This window comes from Mytilus galloprovincialis, chromosome 14, assembly GCF_965363235.1.
Source record: "Mytilus galloprovincialis chromosome 14, xbMytGall1.hap1.1, whole genome shotgun sequence".
NCBI lineage: Eukaryota > Metazoa > Mollusca > Bivalvia > Mytilida > Mytilidae > Mytilus > Mytilus galloprovincialis.
This window is the reverse complement of record NC_134851.1, coordinates 72,599,243-72,625,736: the sequence shown is the minus strand read 5'-3', so window position 1 is coordinate 72,625,736 and position 26,494 is coordinate 72,599,243. Positions and strand designations below refer to the sequence as shown.

The window sequence follows — 26,494 nt, the reverse complement described above, 5'->3', positions numbered from 1 at the left end:
TTCTTCAAAAGCGGCACTATCGTCTGCATTAGAAATACCATGCATTTCTTCCAAAAATGCGTTGCTCGATATCTAATCTGTCCTTTCTATGCATCCCAACTCCATTTTTCATCTTTTCTGAAAGGTTTAGTTTTAAATGCCGGGTACATAATACATGAGTTGCCTCTGGAAAACTTTTGACAATGGCTTTAACTAAAGATCCTTCTTGATCGGAACCAATGACCAATTCCGAGGTGTCCACATCTGCGAGTTTGGTCTTAAGATGCGAGAAAAAAATACTATACGTATCAAAATGCGAACAGTCGTGTAAAAACATGGGTCCAACAAATAAAGGCGGTTCTCCTGATGTTCAGTGCATGGTTGTCGTTTTTTGATGTGGTTTGTGTTTCTTGTTTCTCGTTTTTATATTGATTAATCCGTTGGTTTTCCCGTTTGAATGTTTTTTTTCAATAGTCATTTTTGGCAATCTAATTAAAAACCGATCTCTCATCGCTCCTGTTTCTGATATGTCGCGTGGGAGATCTAACGAAACCGGCTTTGAGGTCACATGTGAGTGAACTAAAAGTTATGAATTTATAAAGATATGCAAATGAGTTGACGACCTATTAATAAGCCAATTAAAAAAGTTTATGAATTATTTTGACTGACGATTTCGTCGTAAATAAAATGAGTTACATCCCTTTGCCTTACGTTAAACTTCCAAGATCGTGGAAGACTCAATTTCATTGGTCGAAAAAGACACACCTACGAGGTCACTCACATGTGACCTCAAAGCGGGTTTCGTTAGATCTCCCACGCGACACATCAGAAACAGGAGCGATGAGAGATCGGGTTTTAATTAGATTGCATTTTTGGGGGCCCCTTTATAATTTGCTGTTTGGTGTGTGCTCCCTGTTGAAGGCCGTATTTTGACCTATAATAGTTTACTTGTACAAATTATGAAAAAAATATTACTAAAAAAAAACAAGTTATATTGTTTCTTTTTTGTAAATTCACATATCCCTATAAATGCACAATCTAAATTTGGAATTGTGCATTCAATTTTATTATTACGACGAATTGTTAACAATATAACAAAAATCCGTGTACATTGTTTTAACTTTATTTAATAAATATATATGTATCCTCTTTTCGGTTCTTTTCGGTCCTTTTCGGTTCTTTTTGGTCCTTTTCGGTTCTTTTCGGTTCTTTTCTGTAAATCGTCGCTCTTTTCTGTAAATCGTTGGACCGTTCTGTGGTATTCTGTGGTGTTCTGTGGTATTCTATGGTGTTCTGTGGTAAAAAGACGCTCCCTCTTTTCGCTAAAATTCTTCTTGTCGCTAATTAGTGAGACCGGCGGAGGGATTTACTTAGAGAAGAAGAAGCTTACCAAAACGAAAGTACAAAAAAATTAGAAAAGTTGGTTCATTCAAGAATGTAAGACTATATATACTCTACAAATCCTTGGTTTATCGAAATATTAATTCACCTTTATTTGACCAGACACACGATATACCGAGAAAATTGCACCGTTCAATTTGCCAGGTAACACATGGGTAAGGAAAAAGTATTATTACAAAAATACTGAACTCGGAGAAGAAGAAAGAAGAAGAAAGTCCTAATCAAATGGCAAAATCAAAAGCTCATACATGTCATACATATTGAACATAAGTCACATCATTTTAGGTATTTAAAGTATTGCTGTAACATTGGTTTTTACACATGTTTTATGAGGGTAGTAATGCCCTTTTACGTCAGGCGTCAAACAGTCATTTTCGGCTACCGTTAGTGTATAGTAACTATAGTTGGTTAAAATTTTACCATGTTTATATGTATGTATGTATGTATGTATGTACGAAGATCCTTCCGTAAATGGAGCACCCCTTGATTGCTGCGAGGGTACAGTGGAATCTGTGTACTATCCCTATCATGGAGATGTGTCACTAACTTGTATACAACCCACTACCAGGACAATCCCCAACCCAACACAGTGGGAGTGTTAGGAGAAACTTGGCTGGTCCAAGTGGTCCCCGACATTATCTGTTATTATGGTGGAGGAAACAGAAGAACTCGGAGAAAACCACCGGGCTTCTTGTGGGAACAGACAAACTGAGAGATATCTATAGATTGATCTCCAGGTCAAAGTCGGGGACCACTTTGACCAACCAAGACCTCCAAAGTACCCATTCTAGTTTAATCTCCGGTCTAGGTCTCAGAGATGTGTGTGGGAGGGTGAAAATCACCCTACTAATAGTACTGAACTTCCAGTGTCCTGAGTCATGATCGAACCCAGGACCTTCAGCACTGTAGCCATCCATACCTGTCAACCTGTGACGATGAAAATGCAGGTCATGACCTGCATTGAAGAATCAAATCTCAGGTCATAACACGTACAAACTTTTTCGAGCTGAATTTCAGTATTTATGGTACATTTTCTTATAATGTATATATATCAAAGATACCAAAACATCAATGCATGTTCACTTGGTTAAGTAATTTTAAATCTTATTAATTATTATTTCATTGCACTTTTAAAGATTTTTATAAATTTGTGTAACACAGTCTTATGTTCTTTACTTTTTGTAATCATTGTTTACAAGAATTTATTTTACAAATGTAAATTTAAAATGTTTGAGACTACTGGCTAAGTTGCCATTATACATACCGTTACTAAAATTTACAAGGAAATTATACTATGATAAAATATAGTAATACAGTTAAAGGAAGTAAATAAAGAGCTGCTGAACCAACGCCTCTTATGTTTTGTGCTGGTAGAGTTCCCTTAAGTGGATACCAGATGGTTTGCAGGGTTGTCAGATAAAAAATCAAATACCGCTACATTGACAACAACACTTAAAAGTAAACTGCATCTTTTATTGTCGACATGTTTCGCCGATTAGATCGGCTTCATCAGGACAAAGTATACAAAATTAGAATCCCTGAAGTACAAAAAAATGGTATCATGTATGTGACGTCATAATTGTCCATTGTTGACGTTGCTATTGGATACTCTATATCATTATGTAATGTTGAACAGAAAATGAATCAAACATAGTACAATGCAAATGAAGTTACTAAATTTAGAGTTAATCTATAATTTTTCGAACTGTCCTTAACTTTAAAATGGTTGTAAACTACTACAACGGTAAGTGTATAAATAAAATGTGTTTTTAAATAGAAATTAAATTTGTGTACAGTAACATGAATGTAAGTACAATGTCAGTGTACAGTTTTATAAAGTTTCTTCCTAATTTGGACAACACTTATAGGGCACACCCCTACCAAAATACAAAACAGCCAAGATAGATTTCCAGTACTATTTAAAACCTGCAGGAAATTAAAGTTAAAAGAAGTAAGATACAAAGAACATAAATCCTTCCCACCACCATTTCCAGTTCAACCAACATTTCCAAGAAATTTTGCGACAGTAAACCACTTTACGGCATTCCCGACGCGATTGGAAGTAGTACCTCCGGCCAAAGGGAACCCAGTCGAAGTGGTAGGGGTGTGCCCAAATTTTATTAGGTCAATGGTATAAGGGAGATTATTCCAATTGATGTTATAAATAAGGGATCCAATTGACATAATAAAAAATTGTACAGAAAATTACTAGGACAATACCAGCCAATCAAATTGCGAGAAATTACTCTAAATCAGGATACAAATAATTATCGTTAAGTACTGTCATTTTTGGAAGAAAAAAACACGTAATTCGTCACAATCAGTTGATGTTTTTATGGTCTTAAGAAAGTGTTCATTATATTGTCATACACGAAAAATTACTGTTAAAGTCATTTGGCAAGAATTTTTACCGTTATTCATCATGAAGGTACTTCATTACAACCCTCTTTTATGGGCATGATGGGTAGTAGAATGAAGGATTTTTTTAGTCAATCAATTTTTGGTTACAACACATACACAGGTGAGGTACACACCTCAACACACAATTTTAACATGGCTAATTTCATTTGCAATAAATTAGATATATTTTGTTGATAATTATTTTGGGATGACTTATACATATATTGTTTTTACTTTTATTTTCACAGTAATTGTCCAATAAAAAGCTCTTTAAAGATTGACTGTTTAAATAACGAGAAGTGAAGAGTAGATTTCATATGACAGAATGACTGAACCAGCAGAAGATAGACCACTAAAACGGACAATACCACCTGATTTACAGAGACAAGTAGAAGACATACAGATAAAGATACCAAGAACTACAGGTATACAAAATATATTTAATGTTATCTAAAAATTGAATCCTGGTAAATTGCACAAATGTAGGTCAGAATAAGAGTAAAAAATGACTGAACCAACAGAACCAGGGTCACTAAAACGGACTATACCACCTGATTCACAGTAACAAGTAGAAGACATACAGACAAAAGATACCGAGAATTATAGGTATTATCCTATTCAACAGGTTTTGTTTTATATATTTTAAGTTGGAATGATACAGAGAACACATATTCTCTAATTTTTGTGCTATTTTCACATTTCCTGACCGGTGTGAGAAAAATATTTCTCCTCACTAGTGAAAAATCTGTTCTCGGCAAATGATTAGTCGAAATTTGATTATGACGTCTAAATGTTTTGTTTTCTTCTGAATTTCCTATTGTGACGCCATGAAAAAAGGCGGCAATGCCTGATGACGTCCCATATAAAGAACACAAGTTTCTGAAAATCTTTGAAAAGAAGGATAAAAATCATTAGAGAAACAGATTCAGACACTATAACTCGTGTATTATGATATTTCCCCACTCTCGACAGTTAAATTTTAGTTATTTAAAGAGCTCGGCAAGCCTCGCGCTTTAAATAATAAAATTTAACTGTCTCGAGTGGAGAAATATCGTAATACACTTGTTGCAGTGTAGGAATCTGTATCTATTAGTAACAAATTAAAAAAATAACAAATAAGAGAAAGATGTCGGCTGGGATCACACAATCCTTGATTAACAATTTTAATAAATTAAATATTGTTTTTATACGACCGCAAAATGTTAATTTTTTGGTTGTATATTGCTATCACGTTGGCGTCATCGTCCTGCGTTGTCTTGCATCATCGTCGTCGTCGTCCGAATACTTTTAGTTTTCACACTCTAACTTTAGTAAAAGTGAATAGAAATCAATGAAATTTTAACACAAGGTTTTAATGTTTATGACCACAAAAGGAAGGTTGGGATTGATTTTGGGAGTTTTGGTCCCAATATTTTAGGAATTAGGGGCCAAAAAGGGCCCAAATAAGCATTTTCTTGGTTTTCGCACTATTACTTTAGTTTAAGTGAATAGAAATCTATGAAATTTTGACACAAGGTTTATGACCACAAAAGGACGGTTGGGATTGATTTTGGGAGTTTTGGTCCCAACAGTTTAGGAATTAAGGGCCAAAAAAGGGCCCAAATAAGCATTATTCTTGGTTTTCGCACAATAACTTTAGTATAAGTAAATAGAAATCAATGAAATTTAAACACAAGGTTTATGACCACAAAAGGAAGGTTGGGATTGATTTTTGGAGTTTTGGTCCCAACAGTTTAGGAATAAGGGGCCCAAAGGGTCCAAAATTGAACTTTGTGTGATTTCATCAAAAATTGAATAATTGGTGTTCTTTGATATGCCGAATCTAACTATGTATGTATATTCTTAATTTTTGGTCCTGTTTTCAAATTGGTCTACATTAAGGTCCAAAGGGTCCAAAATTAAACTTAGTTTGATTTTAACAAAAATTGAATCTTTGGGGTTCTTTGATATGCTGAATTTAAAAATGTACTTAGATTTTTAATTATTGGCCTAGTTTTCAAGTTGGTCCAAATGGGGGTCCAAAATTAAACTTTGTTTGATTTCATCAAAAATTGAATAAATGGGTTCTTTGATATGCCAAATCTAACTGTGTATGTAGATTCTTTATTTTTGGTCCAGTTTTCAAATTGGTCTACATTAAGGTCCAAAGGGTCCAAAATTAAACTAAGTTTGATTTTAACAAAAATTAAATTTTTGGGCTTATTTGATATGCTTTATCTAAACATGTACTTTGATTTTTGATTATGGGCCCAGTTTTCAAGTTGGTCCAAATCAGGATTCCATATCAAGTATTGTGCAATAGCAAGAAATTTTCAATTGCACAGTATTGCACAATAGCAAGAAATATCTAATTGCACAATATTGTGCAATAGCAATTAATTTTCAATTGGAGTTATCTTTCTTTGTATAGAATAGTAGTTGATAATATAAGTTGGAAATTTGCCAGACATGACTATGATGTCATTTTCTATTTTTATTTGCCAATAACTTTATGTAAATAACTTCATTGGAAATTAGCCAATATAAAATGTTGCTGATGGAGCTTTTTTATACGACCGCAAAATTTGAAAAAATTTTCGTCGTATATTGCTATCACGTTGGCGTCGTCGTCTGCGTCGTTGTCGTCGTCGTCGTCGTCCGAACACTTTTAGTTTTCGCACTCTAACTTGAGTAAAAGTGAATAGAAATCTATGAAATTTTAACACAAGGTTTATGACCACAAAAGGAAGGTTGGGATTGATTTTGGGAGTTTTGGTCCCAACATTTTAGGAATTAGGGGCAAAAAGGGCCCAAATAAGCATTTTCTTGGTTTTCGCACTATAACTTTAGTTTAAGTTAATAGAAATCTATGAAATTTTGACACAAGGTTTATGACCACAAAAGAAAGGTTGGTATTGATTTTGGGAGTTTTGGTTCCAATAGTTTAGGAATTAAGGGCCAAAAAAGGGCCCAAATAAGCATTATTCTTGGTTTTCGCACAATAACTTTAGTTTAAGTTAATAGAAATCAATGAAATTTAAACACAATGTTTATGACCACAAAAGGAAGGTTGGTATTGATTTTGGGAGTTAAGGTCCCAACAGTTTAGGAATTAGGGGCCAAAAAGGAACCAAAATAAGCATTTTTCTTGATTTCGCACCATAACTTTAGTATAAGTAAATAGAAATCTATGAAATTTAAACACAAGGTTTATGACCATAAAAGGAAGGTTGGTATTGATTTTGGGAGTTTTGGTCCAATAAAGGGCCCAAAGGGTCCAAAATTAAACTTTGTTTGATTTCATCAAAAATTGAATAATTGGGGTTCTTTGATATGCCGAATCTAACTGTGTATGTAGATTCTTAATTTTTGGTCCCGTTTTCAAATTGGTCTACATTAAGGTCCAAAGGGTCCAAAATTAAACTCAGTTTGATTTTAACAAAAATTGAATCCTTGGAGTTCTTTGATATGCTGAATCTAAAAATGTACTTAGATTTTTTATTATTGGCCCAGTTTTCAAGTTGGTCCAAATCGGGGTCCAAAATTAAACTTTGTTTGATTTCATCAAAAATTGAATAATTGGGGTTCTTTGATATGCCAAATCTAACTGTGTATGTAGATTCTTAATTTTTAGTCCCGTTTTAAAATTGGTCTACATTAAATTCCAAAGGGTCCAAAATTAAACTAAGTATTATTTTAACAAAAATTGAATTCTTGGGCCTCTTTGATATGCTGAATCTAAACATGTACTAAGATTTTTGATTATGGGCCCAGTTTTCAAGTTGGTCCAAATCAGGATCCAAAATTATTATATTAAGTATTGTGCAATAGCAAGAAATCTTCAATTGCACAGTATTCAGCAATAGCAAGAAATCATCAATTGCACAGTATTGTGCAATAGCAAGAAATCTTCAATTGTATTGTGCAATAGCAAATATTTTCAATTGCACAGTATTGCACAATAGCAAGAAATATCTAATTGCACAATATTGTGCAATAGCAAGAAATTCCAATTGGATTTCAATTGGAGTTATCTTTCTTTGTCCAGAATAGTAGTTGAATCAACTTAAATCATTGTTTTATACAATATACAATGTATATTCACTTTTACTACCAACTGATAGATTAAAACAATCTTTACCATTCAGTGATAGCAAGCACTTTTTTTACATTTTAATATTTTATGATGTATTTAAATGAGTAGTTATTGTTGCAAACTTCATTAGAAATTTGAATTGAGATCAGTTTTGAAATAAGGGAAAGGGGGATGTGGAAAAAAAATTGGGGGGTCAATTTTTTTCATTTCAGATTTCATAAATAAAAAGAAAATTTCTTCAAACATTTTTTTGAGAGGATTAATATATTCAACAGCATAGTGAATTGCTCAAAGGCAAAAATTTTTTTTTAAGTTCATTAGACCACATTCATTCTGTGTCAGAAACCTATGCTGTGTCAACTATTTAATCACAGTCCAAATTTAGAGCTGAATCCAGCTTGAATGTTGTGTCCATACTTGCCCCAACCGTTCAGGGTTCAACCTCTGCGGTCGTATATAAAGCTGCGCCCTGCGGAGCATCTGGTTTCCTTATCTTATCTAAAATGTTTTTAGATAATGTATGTTGGACATTTGCCAGACATGACTATGATGTCATTTTCTATTTTCTATTGTTTTTAAATATTGTTTTTATACGACCGCAAAATTTTAATTTTTTGGTCGTATATTGCTGTCACGTTGGCGTCGTCGTCCTGCGTTGTCTTGCATCGTCGTCGTCGTCGTCCGAATACTTTTAGTTTTTGCACTCTAACTTTAGTAAAAGTGAATAGAAATCAATGAAAGGTTTATGACCACAAAAGGAAGGTTTGGATTGATTTTGGGAGTTTTGGTCCCAATATTTTAGGAATTAGGGGCCAAAAAGGCCCCAAATAAGTATTTTCTTGGTTTTCGCACTATTACTTTAGTTTAAGTGAATAGAAATCTATGAAATTTTGACACAAGGTTTATGACCACAAAAGGACAGTTGGGATTGATTTTGGGAGTTTTGGTCCCAACAGTTTAGGAATTAAGGGCCAAAAAAGGGCCAAAATAAGCATTATTCTTGGTTTTCGCACAATAACTTTAGTATAAGTAAATAGAAATCAATGAAATTTAAACACAAGGTTTATGACCACAAAAGGAAGGTTGGGATTGATTTTTGGAGTTAAGGCCACAACAGTTTATAAATTAGGGGCCAAAAAGGGGCCCAAAGAAGCATTACTTTTGGTTTTTGCACCATAACTTTAGTATAAGTAAATAGAAATCTATGAAATTTAAACACAAGGTTTATGACCATAAAAGGAAGGTTGGGTTTGATTTTGGGAGTTTTGGTCCCAACAGTTTAGGAATAAGGGGCCCAAAGGGTCCAAAATTGAACTTTGTGTGATTTCATCAAAAATTGAATAATTGGGGTTCTTTGATATGCCGAATCTAACTATGTATGTATATTCTTAATTTTTGGTCCTGTTTTCAAATTGGTCTACATTAAGGTCCAAAGGGTCCAAAATTAAACTTAGTTTGATTTTAACAAAAATTGAATCTTTGGGGTTCTTTGATATGCTGAATTTAAAAATGTACTTAGATTTTTAATTATTGGCCTAGTTTTCAAGTTGGTCCAAATGGGGGTCCAAAATTAAACTTTGTTTGATTTCATCAAAAATTGAATAAATGGGTTCTTTGATATGCCAAATCTAACTGTGTATGTAGATTCTTAATTTTTGGTCCAGTTTTCAAATTGGTCTACATTAAGGTCCAAAGGGTCCAAAATTAAACTAAGTTTGATTTTAACAAAAATTAAATTTTTGGGCTTATTTGATATGCTTTATCTAAACATGTACTTTGATTTTTGATTATGGGCCCAGTTTTCAAGTTGGTCCAAATCAGGATTCCATATCAAGTATTGTGCAATAGCAAGAAATTTTCAATTGCACAGTATTGCACAATAGCAAGAAATATCTAATTGCACAATATTGTGCAATAGCAATTAATTTTCAATTGGAGTTATCTTTCTTTGTATAGAATAGTAGTTGATAATATATGTTAGAAATTTGCCAGACATGACTATGATGTCATTTTCTATTTTTATTTGCCAATAACTTTATGTAAATAACTTCATTGGAAATTTGCCAATATAAAATGTTGCTGATGGAGCTTTTTCTCATTTCAGATTTCATAAATAAAAAGAAAATTTCTTCAAACATTTTTTTTAGAGGATTAATATTCAACAGCATAGTGAATTGCTCAAAGGCAAAAAAATTTTTTTAAGTTCATTAGACCACATTCATTCTGTGTCAGAAACCTATGCTGTGTCAACTATTTAATTTTAGATTTAAATAAGTTTGAAGAAGAAATCTTTAATTGATTTGTAAAATCTTGACATTTGTTTTGTGTAAAAAAAACCATGTAATGTCAAAAATTTGATCACAATCCAAATTCAGTGCTGTATCACGCTTGAATGTTTTGTCCATACTTGCCCCAACTGTTCAGGGTTCGACCTCTGCGGTCGTATAAAGCTGCGCCCTGCGGAGCACCTGGTTCACAATTTGTTCTTATATTCCGCTTTTCTTAATGGAATGGGGTTCTTTGATGTGCTATTTCAAAGCATGTATTCAGATTTTTTATTGTTTGCACAGTTGGTCCAAATTGGGGTTCAGAATTGAACTTTGTTTAATTTCATCAAAAATTTAATTATTGGTGATCTTTCATTTGTGCAATCTAACATATTTTAAAATTTGGATTTTGATCGCGTTTTTATAGTTCCTTAACGAGACGTTATATTGTATACCTTTGTCTGTCCATCTGTCTGTCTGTCTGTCTGTCCGTCCATCTCATTCAATGTTTATATTGTGATTCAGTTTGAAAGCTAGCAGGTTTTCATTTTATATGCACTCACTGCTAAAAATTGGCGTATTGTTTTACTCCTTTCTGTCCGTCTGTCCCCCGTCCGTCTGTTAATGCGTTTTTCTCATTATGAGTTAATACAGGTACATATTCCAAATAACTCGTCCTACAAATTGATGGCTATGAAGTGTTCACGTTGCTTGCTGTTTGTACATATACTGAGCCAAAAAAGTTTAGCAACAAAAATGTGAAATTTTATTTTATTACAAAATCATAGCAACATATATATAATTTTGATAATAACAAAATGGAATAATGACAAGTCAGAAGCAACATGAATGTCTATCACTCACATTCATGAGGATTTTCTTTGTATGGAGTGCGGGAGGGTCAAAATGCAGACATGAGTATAGTGTTATTCAAAATAAATTTCTCAGCCATGCCCTACATGCCCTATGAGTACCAATGAAGGATTGGCAGGCACACCAGCAGCTGCCCTTGGGCAATGCATTACTTTTGTGGCCTGAAAAAAAACTTGTCACGTGTTGACGTAAAGCAAAAGTAACACTCCTCCCTTGACAATAGTTTATTTTGGTCTACAAGATATCGACCTATCCCGTGCAGTTGTAATTTGTGGATATCTGTTAATTAGTCTCTAAACTGCTGTCTTATGCACATTAAATCGAGCCACGATGTCAGCAACACTCATTCCTTCATCAACCATTCCAAGAGCTTTCTGACTGTAATTTTCGAGGAGGCCTGGTTGACGCCCCATGCAATTTTTTGTTTTTGTGTATGTGTTTTTCTTACCAATGGCGTGTTTCTGAACGTTAATGAAAAAGAAATTTTTAATATCGTTTTAAAAGTACAGGTACAGATGGTAAAACATCAATTACACGTGCAAAGCTTAAATGGTGCGAAATCAAATACCAGGAAAAAAGAATGACTGTTTTAAATTACAGGTAAAACTAAGGATTATATCAATGATGTTTAAATAATGTTTCTCCAGAAAGAACCAACAAAATTTAAAAAAAAAAGTGTTCCTAAACTTCTTTGTCTCAGTATATATCGAAGGTGTGCATGTGGTCAGGATTTTGATTATTGCTTCTTTGGAAATTGTTGAACATTGTCATTTTTTAGTATATACTTGTATACGAGATGTATAGTGTTGTCTGTTTGTGATTTCTTAGGTTTTACAAGAAAAGAACGATGTATGAGTAGACAAGTTTTGTATGAGAATTTGAAAGGAGGACGAAGATATTTGCGCTTAATGTTTTGTGGTAAAAAGTAAAATCTCAAAATACTAAACTCAGAGGAGAATCCAATCAGAAAGTCTATAATCTAGGGTTGGCAAAAACCCGGGTTTTATGAGTTTTGCCCAGCCTAGCGGGAAATACTGGGAAAACTTGGATTTTACTGGGTTTTAGTGGGTAATACTGGGCAATACTGGGTAATATAAAATACTGGTCTAAATTTTATAGATGATTCATTGATCAAACACAAATGTTATACATTAAAGATGTTTATAACCTATTTTGTTTCTTTGGATTGGTAAAACTGTAAATATAGAGCCAAAAAAACTCCATTTTTTTTTCAAATAAATATGCATCCTAAAAGAATTAACAATTACATGTAAGAAAAATTGGCGTCATCCTGGTTTGCCCACTTTTAATTACATGCATATGTAAACATAGAGGGAATTGTTGTTTTAACAATTATAGTTTATTTCTGAGTTATAGCCATAATTTTTACCTGTTTTATTTAAAATGATATTATATTCTGCTATATAATCAAGTAAAATGTGCAAAAAAAATAAATTATTTGATATTTTTGAGCAGGAAAATGTATAGAATTTGATAATTTACCTCTGATTTTACATGTAAATATTTTTGATAAAAGAAATTATATTCTACTCTAAACTCAATGAAAGTGTGCAAAGATATTTTTAATTTGATATAATTTTTGTAAGAAAATGTATCAAAAGTGACAAATATAAATAGACAAAAATGTATATTACTTTAACAACATATCATCAAAAAGTTTAAGTTTTTGGTACATTTATGGTACATACTGAAAAAAAAGTAAAAAGTAAAATAATGAATTAAAGATTAATATATATATTCTTATTATTTAAATAAATACACTGTTCTGAAATTTGATATAAAAAATATCATATTAGTCGTAACAAATAGAATATAAATGCAACTGCAGCTTTACAAATGCACAATTTGAACAGTAAATCTGTATTCAAGGTAGCGTTTTCTCATTTAAAAAAAAATTCAGGAGCTAAATAACGATACATCGCTAAACAACTTCAGTAAAAAATTCATTCAGAAAAAAAATAGGAGACAGAAACCATGGAAGTATTATATTGACGTCAATATAATACTTCCATGCAGAAACCAACAACGCAGCACAGATGGTGTTCCTAGTAGTATACATTTAAGGTTGCTAATTTTTTAATTTTTAAGTATATTTGTCGAAAGGCACAAAAAAATGTTGACTACAGTAGTGTAATAAAGAAAATGAAGACATCTCTTGATTTAGAAAACGAATCGCAGTATTGCCTCTTGTTAGGATGTTTTGCATAAAAGTTTAGAAGACATCGGTGAAGCTAACAACATACTCGCTACAACATTATTTACTGATTATGTGACAGAGATTTCTGGGTTGAAATATACCGCTTTCTATGGAACAACGCAATTATGATGAGACTCCAACATGCCCATTCTTACATCTACAAGATCATTGAGTTACTGAATAAGTCACAGGCACTAATATAATGTAATATAAACCAGCATGCAGTAGGAGGAGCCTTCTCACCAAAAAAGAAGAAGTTACAGAGTAAAAGACACCATACTCCTACTTTTGAAAGGCAGATACTGACACGGAATCGTCAGCGTGATAGACTACTCTGACATAGCATCCCATCATCTCCATTTCAATTGAACATCTCAGTGAAATATTGTTATTAGTGACCTTGTAAATATAATGTTTTATGACTTTTGAAATATATATAAAATATTGTATTTCCCATTATTATACATACAGTGCCCATGGTGCTCCATTCTTCTTATTTCACCATAGTGCTTTATCTATTTCCTATGTACTGCACTTATAAACTTTGATTCATATATATTGTGTTTGCAATATAGAGAATTTGTATTGCAGTATTTATATCATGAAAATCATAAAGAAACTAATAAATTAAGAAGACACTTTAGTAACTGAATGTCATTGTTTAGTCTTTAAATGTATGTTATATGATAATATTGAATTGATATCAAATTATGAAGTGAAATTTTTATTTTTTTATCATTTTTCTTAAATAATATATTTATACTAATTAGAGTTAAGAAACACTAATAAACTATATACCTAAGTTGGAACAGACTATACAATTGTATGCTCATTAAACCTTTTGTCTTTTTTGTTTTCTTTGCTAATAGATAATTGGTAGAATTAAAAGTGGGCAAACCAGGAGTAAACCGAAAAATTACAATTAAATAATGTATATGTACTGTCACTTATTAATAAGTAATTATTAAGAATAGAATGCAGATTTGTTTATGTAACAATAATCAGCCCTTTCAATTATATAAGTGTTAATAGCATGACCCTTAGGGTGTTTATTTAGCAATATGAATGTAAAACATTTAAAATTAACAATTCACTTAATTACTGCAATAGAATGTATATTTTCAAAGTTTGAATTGAATTTGAAAAAAAATGTTTAGTAATTAACAAGGTATCCTTATCTTAATATGCAAGTCTTATATACTGTCTACATAGAAGAGAATGAAATTGAGTTTTTCATTCCTCTAGAAGTGACTGTCAATGGTTATCTGTATAACAAGTAGATATTTAGCTGTAATACTATGATACTACACCAACTCTTTACTATTTTGTGTTAAAATAAGCTTAAAAAATCATATTGCCCAGTAATGCCCAGTATTACCCATTTCTGGGAGTATTGCACAGCCCGGGAAAACCCGGATTTTCCCACCCGGTAATTCCCGGGCGGGTAATACTTTGCCAACCCTGCCATAATCACATGGCAAAACCAAATGACAAAACACATCAAAAATGAATGGACAAGCAAGAACTGTCATATTCCTGACTTTTGTTACTGACATTTTCAAATGTAGAAAATGATTGATAAAACCCTGTTTTAAAGTGCTAAATCTCTATCTTTGATGACAGTCTCATCAGAAAGTGAACATATTATTGTGATCTTAGAATGAATCAGGCTATAAACATGATAAAGGTAAGCCTTCCAATTGATATTTTTATCATGTGTTTTTCTATGTTGTGATGTTATACTATTGTTTCAGAAAAAAGGGAGAACTTTTGGTACCATTAAAACATTTAATCCCCCTGCAAATTTTTGCACCTGTACTGAGTCTGAAATCTGATGTACAGTAGTTGTTGTTTGTTGATGTAATTTATACATGTTTCTCATTTCTCGTTTGTTTTGTATACTAGTAGCTAAGACCGTTGGTTATCTGTTTGGTTGGTTTTACACTAGTAATTTTGGGGCCCTTTATAGCTTGCTGTTCGGTGTGAGCCAAGGCTCCGTGTTGAAGGCCCTACATTGACCTTTAATGGTTTACTTTATAAGTTGTTATTTGGATGGAGAGTTGTCTTGTTGGCACTCACACTACATCTTCCTACATGTATATCCATTCGTTACAAGACCGACACACTGAGCTGAATTTTTAATGTACTAGATCTCAAAGTAACAGTCTACAGAAGGACAAGTCTCATATCACAGACAAATCATGCTAGATCTCTGAGTGGACAGGATAAATGGAGAAGCTGCAAATACCTTTGAAATTCACTAGTATAACCATTGGATGGCAAGTGAACCAAAACCTTCCTCACTCGAGGACCTCAATCTTTCACTAGGCAACCACTGATTTACAGGCTCCTGACTTGGAACAGGCACATACATAAATGATGTGGCGGGGTTAAACATGTTAGCGGGATCCCAACCCTCCCTTAACCTGGGACAGTGGTATAACAGTAGAACATAAGAACGAAGTCATTTTGTTAAATGTTTTCATTTTCAATCTTAACAAATCCTTACACGAAATAAAAAAAAAAAAAAACTGTTTGAAAAGAAAGGCAAGAGAATATATTAAATTCCGCCATCTCTCTATAAAATACATTTCCTTCACATTGATTTTCTTCTAGGTCCACCAGGAGATTTAGATGAGGAGAAGAAAAGATGGCTGATTGTTGGAATATGTCTACATTCAATTATTTCTCCTCTGCTGAGAAAATATGTTTATTGTATTGTTAGTTCCTTGTATAGATCTCTGGTCAATAGAAACAACATCGATATGCAAGGATGGAATAGATATCTATGGAAGTTCCCAGATACAAATGAATATTATCTTAATTATAAATCAATCAACAACAACTACGACAATTGGAAAAATGATTACCATATGTATGATTACAAAGTAATGAGCCATGTGGATTTGTCAAAGTTATTTCTACAACCTAATATGACTCATTACTCTGCAATTGATGAATCATGTGACGCATCTGCTCTGTTAGGAATGATCACTAATATCAGTTTATTTCCACCAGCCGTTCAGACTGTTGCCAAAAAGGTATGAATCATTAAGTATTTATTTCGTTCAATGAATGAGCAATTGCATGTAGTTGTTAAAGTTTCAGGATTTAAGTGCAAGTTGTCTGGTATGGATTTTTCTATTCAATTGATTGATCAAACTTTCTATTCAGTCACCATGTTGTTAATCAAAAGTCTTCTTCATTGAAGCCAAACAATAACTTTACCAAAATCAATATTAAGGTTAGAATATATGTCTGAGATTCCCAACACACATGGTTTATGTTTCATTTATAACATATTGAAAGAACTTAAAATTGTTTGCTAACATTTTCTACTAAAAAGTAAAATTACAAAAAAAAATGACCTCCGAGGAATATTCAGAACAGAAAGTCCGCAATCAAATGACAAAATCAAATGATAAAACACATTAAACGACAACAGTTGTCATATTCCTGACTTGGTACAGGCATTCTCTTAATGTAGAAAGTGGTAGATTGGACCTGGTTTAATAGCGCGAAACCTCTAAACGGACATTATATTTGGTCAGCAGTTCGAGTAGTATAAATCGTGTTTATTTTTAATTTTTCTAAATAAAAACAATTTTGTTTTGTTCGTTTGCTTTATTTTACTGTGTGTACTTCCAATCTATAAACTTACAAGATTCTTCAGATTGGACATATTTTGAACCTTTAATGAGTAGGTCAATACGTTTCCATTGAATTTTGATTATACTTTTTTTCTTTACTTTATTTAATTTCTATAAAAGTAAAACAAAACTTGAATTTTATTTTGTACTCTTGTGTTTATTTGTTAGATAAAATCAGAAATACGTAATAAATGGGCACATTGTGACTTCAAAGATTGGAATGCCGCAAAATATGAAGACTCCTTCAATTTGATGACACAACTTGTTAAAAACGTTGGAACGAGTAGCACAGAGGAGCACACAATCTTGGGCGAACTTAATACATGGGCAACAAACGGTAACTATAGATAAATATGTATTGCATTATAATTTTCATATCGTAAAATTTAAACGTTCTGTATTAAGTAAGTGTCAACGAAATTCATCATAAGGGATCCTAAATTCAAAACATTATACAATGGAAATTGATATCTAAACGACTTAATTGATTTATTTTTAATACAGATTTGTGATGGATTCTTAAGATTTTGATGAATACTACACACAACTCGACTTTTCGTTTATTTGTAGGTAGCTACTTTTCAGCTTATAGTTGCGGAGTATATATCTCTAAGTAAATACGATATTCCAGAGTTTGCGTTTCCTTTCATGATATCCTTCTTTTTTTTCCTTTTTTTCAGGATAATTATCTTATAGATAGTTTATTCTCATAAAACTATGCAAAGTACAAAGGTTACAGAAAAGTTAAAAAATAATATACATAAAAATAAAAATGCATTAAATCCTAGATGGTTATTGCTAACAATGAGGCTGTAAAACAAAGAGTGCCAAGTGTTGAAAATTGAGTGATTCTTTCAAAATGTTAACGTATTTGACTGTAATATCTGTGTCACTGATAATTGTTATCACCTATGATAACAACAATCCATAAATTACAAAACGTCACAAAAGATCAATTTCAAACAAAATGAACATGACATTAAATATGTTGCTCTGAACCAAACCGATGACATTAACATGTTTTATGTTATCTTAATTATAGATGACACAAACAGACAAAATTGCTATGATACATAAAACAAATGTATAACACAAAATATTGGTATGGCTCAAATCATAGGCAAATCAAAGTAGATTTCTGCAACATTACCAACGCATACAACTCGTCTAAACATCAACCCAACATATATATATATATATATATATATATACAAGTATTTCAATAAACACAATCATTTGTAAATCAATCAATCTCTTAATGCATGATACAAAATATCAAATAGCATGGATGTAAAATTGAACGTGACCTATCGAGTAGACCCTGTCGTGCCGAATGATTTAACCGCCAAATCACACAAACCACTTCAGAAGAAAATAATTTCATTCTAATTCATAAAATCAACCGACTGAAATTATATTTCTTCTTCCGTTAACACCCATATATCACAACCACTGATAATAATCATAATAATAAATAACAAAAAAGAGTAAAGTGCAATACCACACGACAGAGCCAAGGGCCGAAAACACAAAGAACGGGAAAATATAAAAGGTGATCTATATCATGCAATAAAAATCTGAAAATAATGCGATAGAAATTATCAAAAAAATCTTTCACGATAATATCACTTGCCGCTTCGGAACACCATCTACCGTGTCTCTTATAAAGAGTATGGTAAACCTAAATTAGCACAAGCACTAGCCCCATCAGACCTATGCACATAGACCAAGGTGATTGACACAGGCTCTGTGGAGCCTCTAGTTCAGGAAATTAAGTGTTTCTCATTAACAAATATGTAAATTTAACAAAGTAAAGCTGGGTCATAATCATGATTTTATATATAAATACCAGAGTAAAGCAACTTTAATTGATAAATTGAAAAAATGCATATACGTGAAATTATATATATAATTTATATTTTAATCAAGTAAATCTAACCAAAAGTCTGTTAATGCGTGTTGAATGCTTAATTTTTATCGAGCCTGCGACTTTTGTCGCAGAAAGCTCGACATAGGGATAGTGATGCTACGGCGGCGGCGGTGTTAGCCCACTTCTTAAAAGCTTTATATTTTAGAAGGTGGGAGACCTGGAAGCTTCATACTTTGTACATGGATGCCTCATGTTACGAACTTTCCGTCAGTCACATGTCCAATGTCCTTGACCTCATTTTCATGGTTCAGTGACTACTTGAAAAAAAAGTTAAGATATTTTGTAATGTTAAATTCTCTCTTATTATAAGTAATAGGATAACTATATTTGGTATGTGCGTACCTTGCAAGGTCCTCTTGCCCGTCAGACAGTTTTCACTTGACCTCGACCTCATTTCATGGATCAGTGAACAAGGTTAAGTTTTGGTGGTCAAGTCCGTATCTCAGATACTATAAGCAATAGGTCTAGTATATTCGGTGTATGGAAGCACTGTAAGGTCTTCAATATTTTGTGTATGGAATGGTTGTAAGGTGTACAGGTCTACCTGGCAGGTGTCATATGACCTTGACCTCATTTTCATGGTTCAGTGGTCAAAGTTAAGTTTTTAAGTTTTGGTGTTTTTTTTAGCTCACCTGGCCCGAAGGGCCAAGTGAGCTTTTCCCATCACTTGGCGTCCGGCGTCCGTCGTCCGTCGTCCGTCGTCCGTCGTCGTCGTCGTCGTCGTCGTCGTCCGTCGTTAACTTTTACAAAAATCTTCTCCTCTGAAACTACTGGGCTAATTTCAACCAAACTTGGTTACAATCATCATTGGGGTATCTAGTTTAAAAATTGTGTTCGGTGACCCCGCCAACCAACCAAGATGGCCGCCATGGCTAAAAATAGAACATGGGGGTAAAATGCAGTTTTTGGCTTATAACTCAAAAACCAAAGCATTTAGAGCAAATCTGACATGAAGTAAAATTGTTTATCAGGTCAAGATCTAACTGCCCTGAAATTTTCAGATGAATCGGACAACCCGTTGTTAGGTTGCTGCCCCTGAATTGGTAATTTTAAGAAAATTTTTGCTGTTTTTGGTTATTATCTTCAATATTATTATAGATAGAGATAAACTGTAAATAGAAAAAATGTTAAACAAAGTAAGAATTACAAATAAGTCAACAGGTCCAAAATGGTCAGTTGACCCCTTTAGGAGTTATTGCCCTTTATAGTCAATTTTTAACCATTTTTCGTAAATCTTAGTTATCTTTTACAAAAATCTTCTCCTCTGAAACTACTGGGCCAAATTTAACCAAATATGGCCAAAATCATAATTAGGGTATTTATTTTAAAAATTGTGTCCGGTGACCCGCACAACAAACCAAGATGGCCGCCATGGCTAAAAATAGAACATAGGGGTAAAATGCAGTTTTTGGCTTATAACTCAAAAAACAAAGCAATTAGAGCAAATCTGACAGGATGAAAGTTGTTTATTAGGTCAAGATCTAACTGTCCTGAAATTTTCAGATGAATCGGACAACCCTTTGTTAGGTTGCTGCCCCTGAATTGGTAATTTTAAGGAAATTTTTGCTATTTTTGGTTATTTTCTTGAATATTATTATAGATAGAGATAAACTGTAAATAGAAAAAATGTTTAGCAAAGTAAGATTTACAAATAAGTCAACAGGTCCAAAATGGTCAGTTGACCCCTTTAGGAGTTATTGTCCTTTATAGTCAATTTTTAACCATTTTTTTCGTAAATCTTAGTTATATTTTACAAAAATCTTCTCCTCTGAAACTACTGGGCCAAATAAAAGCAAACTTGGCCACAATCATCATTGGGGTATCTAGTTTAAAAAATGTGTCCAGTGACCCAGCCAACCAACCAAGATGGCCGCCATGGCTAAAAATAGAACATAGGGGTAAAATGCAGTTTTGGGCTTATCACTTAAAAACCAAAGCATTTAGAGCAAATCTGACAGTGGAACAAATTGTTTATCAAGTCCAGATCTATCTGCTCTAAAATTTTCAGATGAATTGGACAACTGGTTGTTAGGTTGCTGCCCCTGAATTGGTAATTTTAAGGAAATTTTGCTGTTTTTTGTTATTATCTGGAATACTATTATAGAGAGAAATAATCTGTAAACAGCAATAATGTTCAGAAAAGTAAGATTTACAAATAAGTCAACGTGACTGAAATGGTCAATTGACCCCCTAAGGAGTTATTGTCCTTTATAGTCAATTTTTTAAAATTTTCATAAAATTTGTAAATTTTTACTAACATTTTCCACTGAAACTACTTGGCCAAGTTCATTATAGATAAAGATAATTGTAAGCAGCAAGAATGTTCAGTAAAGTAAGATGTACAAACACTTCACCATCACTAAAACACAATTTTTCATGAATCTATCTGCGTCCTTTGTTTAATATTCACATATATATACCAAGGTGAGCGACACAGGCTCTTTAGAGCCTCTAGTTTCTAATACTATATGCAATAGGTCAACTATATTTGGTGTATGGAAATATTTCATGATCTACATGTCAGTCGCGCAGGTTTTATTTGACCTTGACCTCCTTTTTTACGTTTTCATTGGTCTGTTTTTCTTAAACTATAAGCAATAGGTCAATTTTATTTGTTGTATGGAAGAATTGTTAGCTGTACATGCATACCTGGCATGGTTCATCTGAACTTGACCTCATTTTCATGGTTCAAAGGTCAATGTTTAGTTTTCTTGGTTTATGTTAAGTTTATGTGATAGTTGTAAGAAAGCTTTATTATTTGGACTTTTAATATAATATCAATGATTAGGAAAGAAGGCGAGACATTTCAGTGTGTGCACTCTTGTTACTTTTGGGATAAATATTCTTCTTTTAGTCCTGGCTGGTCTTTGCAATTAATCCAGCCTCCGATTGATAGTTTGTTTAAATATTTCAATGCCGGACAAAAAACAATTTACAAAAATAGAGGATGTTTGATAAATTATTCGGAAAGGCATAAGACGTTTTTAATGCAATAAATGGATTAAACATTTGATGAAGGCAACTTTCGTCACATTTTGATAAAGTAACAATCTTATTTTGCAACAAAAAGTTATTATAATTTGATGTACGCTTTCAACTCGAGTAACACGTATGGTAAGTGATAAAAAAAATTCTTTTTATGAAATAACTTGAAACAAACTCTAAAAGTCAATGCTTTAACTAGCTGTTTTATAAACAAGATGAATCATTCTTGTCTTTGAATTTCTTTGATTATTAATAAAATATATATTGATGTTTCAGCGATTTCTTAAAAATTAGAAATGTCTAATGATGAATTGTTTAATATGCACTATAACTTGTTGTAAAATGTTCCATTTGATTGACCATATGTAACTGCCTTTTGCGGTGGATATCTGCCTAAACTATTGTGTATGTGATTTTCTTATTCTAGACTCTGTTGGTATAAGGACTAGCGATTGAATTGCAATAAGTCAATGAATGAATTTGTAAAACATAATCAATCTGTTTTTAATGCGCTTAGCAAGTTAGGTCCATTGAAGAATGTTTATCATGGATATAACACAACTGGTGTTGTGGTAGTTCTTACATATTTAACGAACAACACGCCTCTGTACCATTTCTAGGCTACTATTGTGTGTGGATCCCATATTAACTACAAACAAATTCAAGTTTGGTCTCACTAAGGATTGGTATGCACAGGTTTCTCTTCATGAATTTGTTTGCATTTGATATTATGTTGTCATAGTGATTGTTCCATTTTAAATTTGTGTATGTGATTTTCTTATTTTAGACTCTGTTGGTATAAGGACTAGCGATTGAATTGCAATAAGTCAATGAATGAATTTGTAAAACATAATCAATCTGTTTTTAAGGCCGTTTAAAGCAAGTTAGGTCTATTGAAGAATGTTTATCATGGATATAACACAACTAAATTTGACTGTAAGGTTACACCAAGATATTTTTATGATGCAACTGGATCTAAAGTATTGGAATGCAGATTGTAATCGTGTTTGAATGGTTTCTTTTTTTTTCTCTGTGATGGTTAAAAACTAGTATACCTACCTGCTTACTGTTACCTTAATTATATAATTATACCCCACGCAACGGGTTGCGAAGGGTATAATGTTTTTGAGCCGTCCGTCCATCCGTCTGTCAGTCCGTCCGTCAGTCCTGTTTCTTGTCATCGCAACTTCTCTCAAACCACACAACAGAATTTCACGAAACCTTTACAGATAATAAGGACATACTATGTAGTTGTGCATATCGACGGGAAATTGCGATTCAATTTTTTTTCTAGGAGTTACGCCCCTTTGAACTTATTTACTTTAATGTACTACTGCAACAGTTTGTCATCGCAACTCCTCTAAAACCACACAACAGAATTTCACGAAACCTTTCCAGATAATAAGGACATACTATGTAGTTGTGCATATCGACGGGAAATTTCGATTCAATTGTTTTTCTAGGAGTTACGCCCCTTTGATTTTTTAACCCTGTATGCGTACATTGCCTATGTAAATTTTAAAATTGTTTGTATGCACATTGAATGACAAATTTATGTGAAATATATAATTTTTCTGACGTCAGACACTCAAATCAATCCATGTGTTTGTAGATAGTAGATGTTTTTGTGTCCTGTTAAATTGTTCCTTTTAAAAGTTTTGGATTCTCATAAATTCTATGTATAACTTTTGGACTAGTTTGAATCTCAGTCTATTTCTGTGATTTATTCTTACATACTTTTGATTTTTTAACCCTGTATGCGTATATTGTCTATGTAAATTTTAAAATTGTTTGTATGCACATTGAACGACAAATTTATGTGACGTATATAATTTTTCTGACGTCAGACACTCAAATCAATCCATGAGTTCGTAGATAGTAGATGTTTTTGTGTCCTGTTAAATTGTTCCTTTTAAAAGTTTTGGATTCTCATAAATTCTATGTATAACTTTTGGACTAGTTTGAATCTCGGTCTATTTCTGTAATTTATTCTTACATACTTTTGATTTTTTAACCCTGTATGCGTACATTGCCTATGTAAATTTTAAATTTGTTTGTATGCACATTGAACGACAAATTTATGTGACGTATATAATTTTTCTGACGTCAGATACTCAAATCAATCCATGTGTTCGTAGATAGTAGATGTTTTTGTGTCCTGTTAAATTGTTTCTTTTAAAATTGTTATACGATGATGACTGATGTACCCATATTTTGACTATTTTATTAATTGTGACTTTTTATTTAACGCATCATGTAAATGTAGCGGAATTTGATGACACTGTTATTAAAGTGAGAGGGTTAGCGCTATAGAACCAGGTTTAATCCACCATTTTCTACATTTGAAAATGCCTGTACCAAGTCAGGAATATGACAGTTCTTGTCCATTTGTTTTGATGCGTTTTGTTTTTTGATTTTGCCATGTGATTATGGACTTTCCAAATTGATTTTCCTCTGAATTCAGTATTTTTGTGATTTTACTTTTTGAACTTATTTGCTTCAATGTACTTCTGTAACAGTTTGTCATCTCAACTCCTCTGAAACCACACAACAGATTTTCATGAAATTTTGTAGATAATAAGGACATACTACATGTACTATTTAGATGTGCATATTGTCAGGAAATTAATTTTTCTTATACAATTTTTTTTTTCTTACACTTATTTAATTTCTAATACGTGGGGTATGTGAGCGTGCTCACTAAGGTTCTTTAATTTGGTACTTTGGTGAATATCAAACACATACATGCAATATGAACTAAGCTAGTAATCAGTATGTTTTTGGAACAGGTAATCTCCATCCATGTCTGAATATGCAAACAAATAGTCTTGTTTTACAGGTCAAAACTTCATGAGTGGAACAACACTTGGTTTAGAGATAGTGGGGGAGATTCGTCAACAGACACATGTTCTTAGTAGATATGTACAGACTTTGTGTACAGAAACAGACAGCCAGTTTATCAGAGTGCAAAAAGAATTATCAAACTTAGTAAACAGTTTAGAGGAACATGAGGAAAGATTAAAGAGTTTAGAAAGTGTATGTAAAATAAGCAAATAAATATGCAACTATTGTAACTCAGTCATTTGTCAGTTAAAAGTTAGAAATTCACAAAGATAAAAGCTGAAATCTATTAAATGATACATCTTTTTGTTTCCTTCGTACTGAATCTACAGTATGGTGTACAATAAAATAATTATATATACATCATGGACATATAGAACTCGTAGTAATAGGCTGGCAAATAGATAGTCATGGTCTATCAAAACATGATAGAAAAAGTGCAATAAGGCTAATTAAAAATTTATTGCTAGATTTTCATCCAGTACGCCCCTCTGAAATCGTCTTGCTCCGTTTTTTTTTTATTTAACAAAAATATGATTTCTGGATTTTTTCATGTCCGTTACTGGGAACCATTGATAATTTCGTTTCATTCATAACTTCCTGTTTCAAATCGTTTTTGTATTTCTTCGAGTAATCTAACAAAAACGATAAGGTCAACATATTTTGCTGCTCTATGATGACAATATCATATACGGAGAATAGAGATTGATAACGAAAAGGGCATAAAATATTCAAGTTATGAGTAAAACACCTTGTCCTTGAACGCAAATTGCGGTAGTTTAAAGTGAATGTTTTTTTCTTTATTTATAAAATGACTTTGTGTCAGGAAATTTGGACTGTGAATGATATCCAAAGCGCAAGAATCGTAGAACAGTTAACATTTTATTCTGCACTCATAATACTTTTGTTGCATACAATTGTACCAATACATTTTATTGATTTTATAGGGACTACAAGCCATTGCTTAGAAAGCAAAATGAATTGAGTGTAGGAATAGTCCAACTGAAGAGAGCATTTATCTTCTTTTTAATGTATAATATAAATAGGTTTCTAAAGCGGCAATTACATGTATTACAGTGGTTGCCAATCAGGGATTTTTATTTAAGAGTTTAAAAAATAGTGTAGGATTCCTTATACAGCATGTATATACATTATACAAGCTTGTTTTCCACTAGCATATACTCCGCGGTATGAAGAACTCGTGACAAGGGTTTCATATGAAATAAAAGGAGAGGGTCCGGTAAGGCCCCTTTTTGGCCCAAAAATATAACAGTTTTACAAAATTGTTAAAATGTAAACTTTTAGTTTTTTATTGGACTGTTCAATGCTTCTGCTACATAAATATGGGCTGTTTTTGACAATACAATTCACATATATCGGGTTGTAGCACCAGTAAGTCATGATAAATTACTGAAATCTTCAAAATTCTATCATTTTATAGTTTTAGACGGTTTACGTGTAAAACGCAAGTGGCCCCATTCGTGTTCATCCATAATATTGCAATGTAAGTTGTATTTTATGATAATACATAACATATATAAAGTTTGTGGATGAACACGGATGCGGCCACTTTCATTTTTTCCAAAAACCATCTGAAAAGTGCCGTTTTTTTGGCATATTTGAGAAATGTTTCATATTTGAGCCTCAATCGGATCGTTTTTAATGACTTAATCAGTTAAAAGTTTTCACATTTTATAAACTAATTGAATCAAGTGAAATAGACACTTAAGTGTTTAAAAAGTGGTCCAAATCCTTCGTCAGATGAAACTGAAATTTGAGGCCAAAATGAGTCCTTACCGGACCTACTCCTTTAAAAAATAAAATCCTCCCACCCACCTTATTTTTTTTTAAATTTGGATGAAAATCTACTAATTA

At 32.5% G+C, this 26,494-nt stretch overlaps 1 protein-coding gene across 1 annotated transcript in view; it reads left to right on the top strand.

Annotated features, from left to right (window-relative positions):
- The first annotated feature begins 1,305 nt into the window (after positions 1-1,305).
- Positions 1,306-26,494, top strand: part of LOC143058047 (uncharacterized) — a 36,962-nt gene continuing 11,773 nt past the window's right edge. Inside the window, exons 1-5 of the mRNA XM_076231512.1 lie at positions 1,306-1,416; positions 4,029-4,205; positions 15,830-16,254; positions 17,032-17,200; positions 24,618-24,814. Of these exons, the coding sequence (XP_076087627.1) occupies positions 4,106-4,205; positions 15,830-16,254; positions 17,032-17,200; positions 24,618-24,814 (891 nt within the window). The 5' untranslated portion in view covers positions 1,306-1,416; positions 4,029-4,105. The remainder of the gene's footprint in view (positions 1,417-4,028; positions 4,206-15,829; positions 16,255-17,031; positions 17,201-24,617; positions 24,815-26,494) is intronic.